This window comes from Neovison vison, chromosome 1, assembly GCF_020171115.1.
Source record: "Neovison vison isolate M4711 chromosome 1, ASM_NN_V1, whole genome shotgun sequence".
Taxonomy (NCBI): Eukaryota; Metazoa; Chordata; class Mammalia; order Carnivora; family Mustelidae; genus Neogale; species Neogale vison.
In genome coordinates this window covers 63413664-63426865 of record NC_058091.1, presented here as the reverse complement: position 1 = coordinate 63426865, position 13202 = coordinate 63413664, and the positions used below count along the sequence as shown (strand labels likewise).

General features: G+C 41.4%; 1 protein-coding gene across 5 annotated transcripts in view; it reads right to left on the bottom strand.

Moving 5' to 3' along the window:
- NHSL1 (NHS like 1) overlaps positions 1–13202 on the bottom strand; it is a 130902-nt gene that overhangs the window by 55410 nt on the left and 62290 nt on the right. For 4 of the 5 annotated variants that reach the window (XM_044247881.1, XM_044247890.1, XM_044247909.1 and 1 more), the window contains exon 2: positions 7963–8115. In XM_044247881.1, coding sequence (XP_044103816.1) covers positions 7963–8115 — 153 coding nt within the window. Of the gene's footprint in view, positions 1–7962; positions 8116–10870; positions 11107–13202 lie in introns of those variants that run through there. The other variant, XM_044247918.1, reaches the window with a different exon arrangement.

Below are 13202 nucleotides of genomic sequence, written 5' to 3'. Positions count from 1 at the left end.
AAAACCTCTCCGGGTTCTCAGACAACCACAAGATGACTCTTCCAGGGAAACGGGCGTCGCTGGCCGGGAGTAAGAGATTACGATACAGCAGGAAGAAGGGCAAGACCCGGACAGAGAGCAGAGAAAGAGAGCACAAGACAAGCTAGCAGTCCAATGCAAGGACTTTATCCTTCAGGTGAAGGCACAGGTGGTAGAAGGCATAAAGCCAGACCAATAAGGGGCAGGCAGATCCTGAAGGTTCTTAGATGCTAAGGAGCCATATATGTATGAGAGGGGCGCCTAGGGAATTTCTAACAAAGGAGAGGTCCGATCAGATTTCCGTTTTAAAGATTTCCGTTTTAAAGACGACACCCAGGGGCAGGGGTGAGGCTCCGTAATACCACTCTCTTCTGCCCTCTTACTCACACAGACATCTCTCCAGGGAGCTTTAAGCCGCCCTGGAAAGCAGCAACGTCATTCCTCTTGGACTCAGCCACAATACCCGGTCCATGCTTTACCTGCAGGATGCACTTAGAAAAATTTCACGGCAACACCAACTTAGATCATCGATAACCCAGTTTGCTGGGACTTAACACTCAGCATTAAGTTCTATTCTGGTGTCAAAGAACGTCACATCCGTCACCCTTAAGCAGTAAGTACTGAGACGCCAAGCAGAATTTTTGAGCTCAGAAGGGAACCTAGACATCATCCATTGCTTTCCAGAGCAGGAAGCCAAGGGCAAAAATGGGACAGGATTTTCCAACATCTCACAGGCTCCTAGCGGCCCAGGAATACAAGTTCCAGCCTTGCGTCTCTATTTCCTGACTAGTTATGACAACTGAACAAAATGCCGATGCTGCTATGTTTTAGGAAAGATGGGACAATATAGTCCCTACTCCTCTTGAGTGGCTTTTCCAGAATGATGTACCACTCTCCTTACCTGAATTCTAGACCTATTTTTATTTAAACTAGAAACTAAGTAAAAATTCTGTATGAATGAGTCTAAGTTATTTAACGTTTCTGACTTATAGAATATTAAAAATAACCTTTCTTTAAACAGTGATACTTCAGGGCATCTGGGTGGCTCACTGGGTTAAGCCTCTGCCTTCGGCTCAGGTCATGATCTCAGGGTCCTGGGATCCAGCCCTGCTTTGGACTGTCTGCTCAGCAGGGAGCCTGCTTCCCCCTCTCCCTCTGCCTGCCTCTCTGCCTACTTGTGATCTCTCTCTCTCTCTGTGTCAAATAAATAAATAAAATCTTAAAAAATTTAAAATAAACAGTGATACTTCCTCTTCTCCTCCTATCAATTCTACCTAAGTATTCTTCTGGAGAACACAAGGAAGGACCAGGCAAAGGAGTGCTAAATCACCGGTCCCCTTTTATTTCTCTTGTCCCTTCTAAAATCTGTGCCTTTTTTTTTTTTTTAAGTCCACTGAAGTACTAATGACCTATTACAGCCCTAAAATATGCACCAAATGTCATTAAAATGAAAAAGCAGTTATAGATACTTGACATACCCACTGTCCCCTGACACGGCTTCCCTCCTTTTATTCTCTTATACTTGAGTTTCAATGAAATCAGGACTGAGTGAAGAGAAGATTTCCAGAGCAAGGGTGAAGGACCTCCTTTGGGCATCCACAAGCTAATCTGCATTCCTTAAGTGAATTGGCTAACAAAACCAAACTTGCCCTAGGCCTCTCGATTCCAGCTCCCTGTGACCTTTCTGAAAGCTGATGGCAGACATCAAAGCATTTCCTCAGGGCCCTCAGGATCTTAGATCCAAAGGGACAGGTGTGGGCTGAGCAAGAAACCGGATTTCAAACCCCAACCTCGTCATCTATCAATTGCAAAAGCAGCTATAAACTAACCCCTTCGCTTCCAGGAGACTTGGTTTACGTACCTACAAAATGAAAAGAGGTTTATTAATCAGAGGATGTGGGGGGTCCCTTCCAGCTCTAGCAATCTAGGCTCTAACTGAGGTTGAAGGTGGGTAGGAGAAAAAGTCCCCTTGCTTATACAGACAAAACGACCCTGAGTGCCAAGTGTCTGTAGCTGTCCTTATCATCACTGATATTTCTGGTTCTGTTCCTCTCCCTCCTCCCAACAGTATCTCTGGATCTCTGGAGCATAACGGGTAGGAAGGAAAGCATCAGCTAAATCAGGATAGCCATTTGGGAAAGAGGGCTGAGATTTATAACTTCGTATCCGTATTCCATTGCACTTAAATCAAAATGCACCCTTCCCTCTACAAACACTGCTTCCAATTTTAGGGGCAGGTACTCTGAGATATTTGGCAAAGGGACGTTAATTTTTTTCCCACAAACACAGATATGATGGTCTTTATTTTACAGATGCATAAACAAGGTCAAATTGTCAAAGAAATAAAACTCAAAATTAAAATCAAATCAGAGATATCTAGTACATAACAGGCAGGATTTGAACCTAGATGTGACCCAGGGTCTCTTCATTAAACCTGGATTTTTCCCTACTGGAAAGCAAGAACAAGAGGCTTCTGGAGTTTAGGTCTTAGTCTACTTTTTGACCAGGGTAATGGTTCTTTTCACATTTGCTTTATAATTATTTTTACATTGTACAATGTTTTAGGTATTTGTGTTCTATGTCATAGTTTTTAAAAAGTGACAGAGAAGAAGAATAATCCATGTTTAGCACAGGTGGGCAAAGCAGATGTTCATCTTAAATGCATCAACAGCAGTGAGCAGATGGACCATTCCAGGAGAGAGAGTTCTTGGTCAACATCCACAAGCCCACACCTCCAAAAGCATCCCCCGAACAGTCCCGTGAGACGTGCGACAGGACCGCCAAGAGGAGCATCTATGGCCAAAACCACAGGACCCATGTGCCCAAAGCAGCCAGATAAGATAGCCAAGCTACCTCATCAAATCCAGAGAGAATCCCGCAACCTTTCCCAGAACAGACATATCTGTCTAAGCCAAAGGCCAACGAGGAAGCTTCCTGACATAAAAGGTAGATGCAGTGAGCCTTAGATAAAGCCTGTACGTCACAACCTGTCAGAGGAACCCTGCTGAAACTACCTGGAAACCTTGTCCTAACTTTGAGAGAGGTGTACCCTTCTCCATCATCGAACATGTTGGGAAGAATACATGCATGCACAAAAACAAACAAACAAACAAACTACTGTTTTTAACCGGTTGGTACAAACCGCCATTTCTTCACACTGTAAATCCTCAATTCCTATAATAAATATAACCCACTGACTGAATTAACACAGGCCAGATCCGCCATTCTTCCCTGTGCTCACACTTCTAATTTTAGAGCCACAGACCAGGCTGACCTGTTAAAATATATTTCTTCAGGAAGCGTAGCAGTGACTAGGGAACATTTTCGATACAACAACAGATGCTCTGTGAACTAATTCTGGCAGGAGTGGACGTGGACACAGTAACTAAACTGTCTGTTAAACATACTGTGAGAAACTGTGTTTCTCTCTCTCTCCCAGGTTAGGCTTTTGGGGGATGGAGCCTTGAAAATAACATGTCTTTATTTCAGCCTTCAACATGCTCCTAACTATTGAATACAGAACTAAAGCTCTAAAAGAAATAAAATCTGAACACTTCATTCAGCCTAACCTAACCAACCCCATCCCTCAACCCCCCTTTTCCCATTTAATATGGCCCTTTGACTAATGCTAAAAATTATTCACATAGATATTTAGGTAAAAGTTACCTATCATCCCATCTAATTCAGATGAAGTTCATGAATGGCTCAAACAACCATGGGGATTAAAAGGGCAGAATTCTTCTGGAAATACAGTTAAAAAATAAGTGAATTCTTTAAAAAAAATTTTTTTTAAAGATTTTATTTATTTATTTGACAGAGAGATCACAAGCAGGCAGAGAGGCAGGCAGAATGCTGAGCAGAGAGCCCAATGTGGGGCTCGATCCCAGGACCCTGAGACCATGACCTGAGCCAAAGGCAGAGTCTTTAACCCACTGAGCCACCCAGGTGCCCCAATAAATGAATTCTTAATAGACAATGGGATCCATCTTCAGAAATTAACTACTCACCGTCAGCCAGATGTCCTGTGTAGCCAAATATCAAAGTAATATTTTTAAATCTAGGTCCATGTTTGTAAGGTCATTAGCAAATCACCAAAATCAAATCATTTGGTCTAAGAGCATGGTCACCAAATTCTACCAAATTCTCCAGAGACTAGTCAACAACAGATACGAACCTGAGTTAATTTGGACCTATTTGGACCAGCACAGAGTACATTGGACATTGTACATTGTATATTGGACCTATTTGGACCAGCACAGAAGACACCTGTTCCGGGTATTTCATATGCCACAAGATGCCTACCTCTTCCTCGGTAGCGGGATGAGAGAGTGGGCAGGTGGTGGTGGTGGGGGGGTGTCTCCCAATGCTTTTCTTTTCCAGCCGACTGAGCTCTGCCTGCACACTGCACATCATACACATCTCCACTACACCACTGTCTATTTACTTCAATCTTGACACAAAGTAGCAAGTTCAGCTCTGTAAAGGACCCATGAACTTTTCCTAGTTCATTTAAAAACTCTGGGCATAGGCCCCCCCATCCCCCAAAGAAAACAAACTCAAGCAAACAAACAACAAAAAACTCCTGGTATAGTACAGAATTGATGCTCAAATGCTTATTAAACTGGGCCTATTATCTGTCTTTATGTGCCAACTCAGTTTTTTCATAAAAACATTTTTAAGTAAACCCATGCCTTCCTCACTCTACCAACTTAAGCATTTCTGCGTTACTTTAATAAGCAAATATTTACAACACTTAGTTATTAATTGAACTAGTACTCATTGCATCACTTCCCTCCACATTTTATGATCCTCCAGAGGACAGCTGAGCTCTCCTAAACCTGGCAGAACTTACCATGATGGCATTTGATGATTACAAAAAAGGACCAACCTATTCAACATTAATGAACAGCTTTCCTTCCTGAAAATTATGGATAAGGTCACAGTAAGAAGAGAAGGAACAAACAGATCACTCATAGTGAATAATTAGCTACCTTTCCATATCTTTAAGCGAAGAACATTGAGGGCAGATTAACTTAAACTGCTATCTTTATATAATCTCATGTCTTCATAGTGCCATACATTCAGGGACCAGGTTTTTTCTTTTTAATCTTCACTGATACTGAGGCCATTAATGCTCCGCACTTGTGTTTATTAACTCAGGTTGTGAACATGGTGTAGGGAAAGTCTGGGATGTAAAGTTTCGTGCATGTGATTAAAAGTAAATAAATGAAGAGGAAACCACTCAGGTGCTCTTTCACATTTCATCTTCCTCAATCACTGCTTTAAAAAGTTATTATTTATCTAAAAATCTCTTCAGGAGTATTTAAATCCAGACTTAAAAGTTGAGCTCCAAGAATTTTCCAAAGTTATTAACTTTATTAATAGCAAATCCCTTTGATGAGGCGTTTTAGGATATGAGAGCAGATGCTAAAGCATTGACCTTTTAAAAAAATTCAAGTGTAGGCAAAACTAGTGGTGATAGTATTTCACATGAAGCTACTGAATAATCAAAAGGAAAATAAAATCAGAAAAATCTATATACAGGTGGTCGATTTTCTCAGGGAAGAAAAGAGAAGCTCTGATCTGATACTTGCAAATACATGAAAGAGGCCATGAAGCACAATTTCCTGGAGAGCGATCAAAAAACAGCCAGGCCTGAATCCTCAAACTTACACATACCTTCCTGTAAGCGTTCTCTACAAGCCAGACCATGCAGAGCTCTGTTGTTCCTAGCTCAGAGAGAAATGTTAACAATGGCACTGCCTCTGGGGTTTGTCCTGGGAACTGTGCCATTTAATATTCTTATTAATTATTTGGGGGGAGAAGGTAAACTATAAGGAGAGATGCTCTTGGTCGAAATGTACTGAAAATAAATCGTAGGGAAGGGATATAGAAGAAATTTTGGCTGGATTTAGGTATATCATGAAGGCAACAAAGGCTGAAGTACAATACCAAGGCCATACAGAAGAGGCCAACTAATGGAATTCTTTCCATTTAAGCTTTCGGTCACTAAATACACAGGTTAGGCAGGCTACATAAAAAGGGGGACCCAATAATCTCAGCTCTGGACAGTCCAAAGCCAAGACCATAGGATATGAGATACTGTAAGATACATACTGCTTTTCTAAGCACTAGAAAAGAATCAAGGAAGAAAAAATAAGGCTATCATCTAAAATGTTTATAAAGAGTTCTGTTCAGAATATCGTATCTATTGTGAGTCTAGTGATAGCTATTCCTTCTTTCTGGAAGCAGAAATTTTCTGCTTTCTCTAACTCCTAAAAGAACAATTTGAGGCACATTTCTTGAGAATTTTTCACACTGATTTGTACTATAGAAGTACGTACAAATTCCTTGAGACCCAAGCCCCTGCCTTTATAGCCTGCACTTCTACCAGAATGAAAAGAGTTCCAACAAATGGATGTTAAAGGCAATATAATGCAGCAGTTAAGAATATGGGTTCTGTAGCCTTGGAATGTCCAAGTTTAAATCCTGGTTCTGCCATTAACTAACTTAGAGATCTTAAAAAGTTTCTGATCTGTGTGTCTCTGTTTTACCACCTGTAAAATCTGCATAATAATAAACAGGATTATTCTGGAGATTAAATGATATAATAAGAGTAATGGGTTTAGAACTGAATCTGGCATGTAGACAAATATTTAATAAGTATCAGTTGAGGTCCTCATGCTGGGTTTTCCTTGAATCAATAACAGATTTCTGGGGTACCTGGATGGCTCAGTGGTTAAGCCTCTGCCTTCAGCTCAGGTGATGATCTCAGGGTTCTGGGACCGAGCCCCACACTGGGCACTTGCTCATCACGGAGCCTGCTTCCCCCTCTCTGCCTGCCTCTCTGTCTACTTGTGATCTCTATCATGTAAATAAATAAAATCTTTAAAAAAAAAAAAAAAAGATTTTTCCTAGATTCAAGTTTTTCACAATTAGGTAAGATACAGAATATACCCCGTTAAATTTCAATTTCAGATAAACAACAAAACAACAAATAGTTTTTAAGCTTTTTGTTTTGTTTTGTTTTTAAGTGATGTCCACACCCGATGTGGGGCTCAAACTCAAGACCCTGAGATTAAGAGTCACGTGATCGTCCGACTGAGCCAGCCAGGTGCCCCAACAACAAGCATTTTTTAAATAAACAATGTCCCAAATATTGCCTGGGAGTAGAAAACTGGTAGAGGGAGCAGCATCTGGTAGACCAAGAACCTTAGTTTGCTTTTTTAAGGAAAAAGTCTCTGAATCTTAACAGATATTCCTTCCTCTTTTAAAGAACAACTTCTTTACCACTTTTAAGAGAAGCCCTCCTTCCCACACAGTTAGACTTTTTAACATCCATAGTAATTTGAAGAAAAATGAAGCTTTAAACTAGATATAGGAGGAGACTCTTCCTATGTATTTCCTACTGCCTGCAGGGCACTCTGCCCATCTGCTGACAGAACCAATGCTTAAGAGGAGAGCAGCTGCGTGCTGCCCAAGTCCTGATGAACAAACCACTTGGAACTCAAAGTCTATACATAGGTCCCCTTTCCACCCAACCTGAACTAAACAGAACAAACCATTACAAAGTATTAGCTTTAACAAATTTGCCTTGAATACCTACAATGGTTTTAAAAAGGCAGGGGCAAATTCCCCATGTCAGCAGGGGTTTATTTGGATTACATTAGTACTGGTGGTTTGAACATGCTCAAGAGAGTTTCCAAGCAGGGGTGGGCTCTGTGAGGATAGATTTGCATGTCTGTAAACTGGCAGGTTTCTACAGAGACCAGAACCTATTAGGCATGTATTAGGCTAGAAGTATTTATGATCTCGTCTAAAAAAACCAGCACACCATGTGTTCATTATAAATAGATCTTCTTTTAAAAAGAACGATCACATTTGTGCTTTCAATTCTAATGGCCAGTGCGCCAAGAACAGCAAGCTGGAGGGAGGCAATCTTACCCCTCAATACTGATTTGAGGTTGAGCTTGGCTTGGCGGTGCAGGTCCTCTACACACGGTGGTCTTGTGGTGGGAAGGAACACATTCTCCTGCTGATGCCATGGAGCAGTGTAGTGGACTGTCCATCGACTCTCCTCATCGAGGTTGGAAACCGCTGTAGAAAGAAAGGCAGCATGAATTCTGGTGTCCAAGTAAGCGTCAGTGGCTCCAAATATTTTCCATCAAGATGGGTTGTTGGTGCCTAACATATCCAAGAGGTAAGGGCCAAAAAAGGGGAAATGGGACAAATTCTGCATAAGGTTTAACTAGGCTCTAGGGGTCTTCACAGTGTTTTGTCTCTTGAAGGAAAAGCTCAAACTGCCCATCATCCCCCACCACGTTTTGATAAGAATTATTTCTTCAGTTACTTGCTTCCCAGCATTTTAGGCCCTCCCCTGACTCCAAAGTCAGAAAACAATTAAGAAAACTGATAGAGACCTCCAATTCCTACTTAACTCTGCCACAATGAGTATTTATTATCCAACTGTACACTGCCTTTGTAACAGTAAATGTTAGATTGCCAAGACAGAAACAAATTTCCTACCAAGAGGCGCAGACCAAATGTTTCCTCTCTAAAGCATTACTTTAAAACATCATTGTAATAAACTCAACTTTTTAAAAAAATTAAGCATAAACATTCAGTGAAATATATTTAAATAGCATGTCTAATAGAAGTAGAAATCAATTTGTGCTACAAACTCTGTTTCCTGCTTTCATGGAATACTTTTTTCCCCAAAGAATGTTGTTATATTAAAAAAAAATTTTTTTTAAATTCCAATGCAATTGACCCTTCCCACCATAACCCAGTTCAATTGAGTTTTCCCAGTAGAAAAGAGTACATCAGAGGGGAAACAACAGGTAATCATGAGAGTATCCTAAATCTTCTAAATAATTTTCCTTGATCCCCCTAGGGCTTGGGATCTCCATGTCTACTTTGTTTTTGTTCCTAAAACACAGAGTTGAGGACACCAGTGGAGCCCACCATGAAGCTACAGCACCAAATACATGCATCAACAGTTTTTAACCCTTTCTACATATCTGCTGCTGTAAGTCAGATGTAGGGAAAGACTAGGCAATTTTAGAGGAAAACCGTGTGCTGAAGGGGTGACAAATAAAACCAGCAGATCCCAGAATTGTGAGCCAGGGGCTCGTCTTTCCTGACTCTGAAGTAGGCTACAGAGCACACACTGAGCATACACATTTGTACAACACAGTATGTCCCTGGAAACGAGACCATAAACAGATTCTCAAAATAAAATGAATAAGCATGCATCAACTATTGAACCTTTCTCTATTCTAATGTATTTCAAATTCCCTTAGAGTACCCAACAGCACAGCATTAGAGCTGTTACAAAGACCAAATGAACTAATATATGTAAAGCATGATTGTGGCAGGAGTGAAATTCATCTACAGTAACAGAGACCCTGACTTTAGACCTGTACCGCTAAAGGGGAACTTGGCATTTCTTTGCACTCCTGGGAACCTGAGTCACAGGTTAGCACTCCCCCATAACCCATTAACCCATCAACCCATCTTTTCTACAGCTACTAAATTCTGTAAGCCTCATTTCTCAAATCATCCCACCTTCCCCATAAATTGCTAAATGGGAAAATAAACATTGCGAACTCGACATGGAACTAAAAACAGAAACGTCTGTGTGCTTTCTGCTTTCTGCTGTTTGACAAAAGCATGTAAATTAGGCACCTGGTAGTTCACATAACCTCTTGTTGAAAAAACTGTTCTGCGTGCTGCATGTAATTACCAATCTTAATACATAAAATCCACAAAGACCAATGTGGCCCTTATTTACGTGCCTGAGAATCTCGCATTAGACGGAACTCACCCTATGTCCTCTAAATGGCAGCCACAGTTAATTGCAATGTTTCCTGCTGATGTGCATTTATTTGGAAGACTGAACTACCACACACTTCATAGTTGAAAACTACTGAAAAGTGCAACTTCCTATTTGCCAATTACAAATCAAATCCAAGCAGTGATACTTGCGTCTGTGCAGTCCTGCCACTGGCCCCACTGTACAGCTACCAACTGGCTCCCATGAAAGAACAGTTGTCTCTTCTCAGAGCATCTCACTCTTGCCAGGGCAGATTTTAATCAGTCCATCCAAAGACAGCCTCCCACAGAGGGAACTGCAGAAAATGGGCTGAGAGCGCTGTTCTTTGTTGCTTCCTCCAAGGTCTCTTTTACCAATGCTCATACCCAACCACATTAATCTAGTTTAAATCACTGGCCCAAAAGCTCAACTGAACTAAGCCAACAGCTATGTAAAAACAAAACCATGTATTTGTAATATTTACACTCTGCGGAGAAAAGAGAAGCACCTGGATCAAAGATATGTAAACCAAGGGTCAGTACACAATGAAGCCATGCCACAAACGCTGTGTGCTGTACAGTAACTGATCAGTCTAGACAGTTTGTCCCAGAGCTCTGAAATAAGTTAACAGAGAGTTCCGGGGAATTTTAAAGGATCATCCCCAACAACAATACATGATAGATCACACACAGCCTCCCTGCACGGTAAGCCGAAGAATTAAAAAAACATATTATCAAGGCAGACATAAGGTAAATACAAGGCTCCCCCCCACCCCATTTTTTTCAAAGGGCTTCTTTTGAGAAGCACCAAAGTGAATTCACCTAAAATTCCAACCATAAATAAATAAGACATGCTAAAATCACATAATTCTGCCTTAGAGTTATAAAAGTCAGAGGTATTTGAACAACTTAGTAGAGAATGGAGTTTAACCTGTGCTAATTAATGTTTTCACATTCCATCACTCAAGAAGATGAAATAGTACAAAACACACACGCACACACACACGGGGGGGTGGGGTGGGGAGGAGAAATTACTTACTTTTTTTCTTAAAAAGTTTAATTAAAGACTTGATCTTTGCATTAATGAAGGCCACCATTTCCAGGATGCGTACATAGGGCTTAGAAATTTAAATCACATTAAAAGCTCAGCCCATCGGGCAGGTGGTAAGCTGTATCCTTCTGCTCCAGATTCTAACTTTCTTCCTCCAGTCTCAAATCTTTAGACATCTGCTGGGGGCTGATGTAATGTTGAGGCTGACTTTATTGTCAGGCAGTTACAAGCCATTAACAGTCCTTGAACCTAAAAAGCTCCCACTGAAACCTAATCTTTAAGGCTGAGAGGGGCAGTGACAAAGTGTACAGAAAGAAAGAGAAAGCCAATCACAGTTCTTATTTGCATGATAGCCACATCAGTCTTTCTGCCTCGGTGCTCATTTATTCACTTTCTCTTCAACAGATCCAAAGTTTCTTCTCTCTGGAATCCGTGAAAACAGTGCAGATCTTCCTCTATGCAAGTCAAGGTGAAGCAAATGTATTCCCCATTTTCACTAAGCTACTAGGAACATCCAGATCTGTTTGCTGGACCCCAAAAGTCTTACAGCAAGTTTGTTCTGATTCTTTGACTCTCCAGTTAATTCAGGCGTTTGAACTGATTTGGGGGTGGGGGGGACAGAGCCAAACCATTGTTCCCCTGACCACGCCCCCACGTTCTGCCTCCCACGCCAAAGGAACGTTTACAAGCAGTAAAACTTTTACAACAGAATTTCCACGGAGCTCTAAGTGATGACTTGGTTGCATTTTCATGCAAATTAGTACCTCCGGTCTTCTCACCCAGTTTTTTATTTGTTTGTTTTGGATTGGTTTGGTTTTTGCCAGTGACTGAACATCAGCATTACAATTGTACCCTAAAGATTTAAATCTGTATTTTAAATTTAACTATCATCTAAGCACCTGGTTTAAAAAAATTCCACACTCCAGCCTCCTCCCCTCCCCTGCCCCTACCCAAGAGGGAGAACAGTAATTCCAAACAAACATTATTTAGGTTTCTCTTGAACTTGAATATATGGTACTGGGTTCTGGTTCTTTTGTCCCTTTGCAATTAACCTCCAAGAACTGGGGGAGCAAAGTGAAAGGGAAGCCTCAGAAATAATAATACTCAGGCTGGCACTAGGAAAATAACTTCCGGGGTGAAGGGACTGGAACAAAAAGGAAAAGAATACAGACTGGAGACTACTAGGAAAACAGATGAAGGGGAAGAATGATGCTCACACCTCCGCCCAGTTTCGCGGCAGAACAGCCCTGGAGACATGTTAGACAACCTCTGGTTTCACAGCTTAGGGCCAGACTTATAAATGAATGGAAAAATGTCATAATCCACTAATTCGAAACATTTCGTTTATAACAAAAGCCCTTAGTCAAATTTATATAAGGGGCTTCCTCTAGGGAAAGCTCTGGAATGATTCCTCCTCAAATGCCCCCCCCCTTAATCTTGTTTTTTGAACAACAGCAAAAGCAAAAGCAAAACACACACACACACACACACACACACACGATCATCTCACCATCCACATTATCGGATTTCCAATTTGTGTTCTTTCATCCTGTACATAGTTTTACTTAAAAGTAATTACATGGCCAGATGGCAAACAAGAAATGACTCAAATGAGAAATGACTCCAAAGTTAAATTATATAGCTGCCTTAAATTAGCAAGCGAAATTCCCCCTAGGAAAACAGATTTATAAGCAAGAGTGACCTCGCTCTGCTTCAAGAGCCGCGTCTCAGCCTCACTGCCCGAGAGACAAGTAGTAGCGGGCGAGCTTCTAGACAAAAGCTCTCCGATTCACAACCCCCAAGGTTCGGAGGTTCATTGTCACTCAACATACATGGGGTTGGAAACAGCCTGCAGCTTTTCATGTCTACAACAGCGGCATCCACACATTCAGTCCAAAGGTAAATACTGAGAACATTCTCCGTACCATGCACCTCGGGTACCTTACCTCAGGACATCCCTGCCCTCAAGGGGCTTGTATGATTTCATAGTAAATGACAACTGTACGGCGTGTTAGAAGGTGGTAAGTGAATGGACAGAGGAAAAGGCTGAGAAGAATAAAAAAGACGGTAGGGCTAGGGAAGCTGGACAGACGGCAGTGTTAAATAGGAGTCAGGACAGACCTCATTGAAAAGATGAAATGTTAATACAAACCTTAAGGAGGAGATGGAAATAAAACAAAAATCTACAGTGAATCCACTGGTTCTCATTTAAACAGGGGATATGATCACTGGGTAGTGGGGAAGGGGTAGGGGGTGGAGAGGATTGGTGGGGGAGGGAGGGAAGACCCTTCTAGTCCACTAGGAAGTAGGAAGTCAGAGG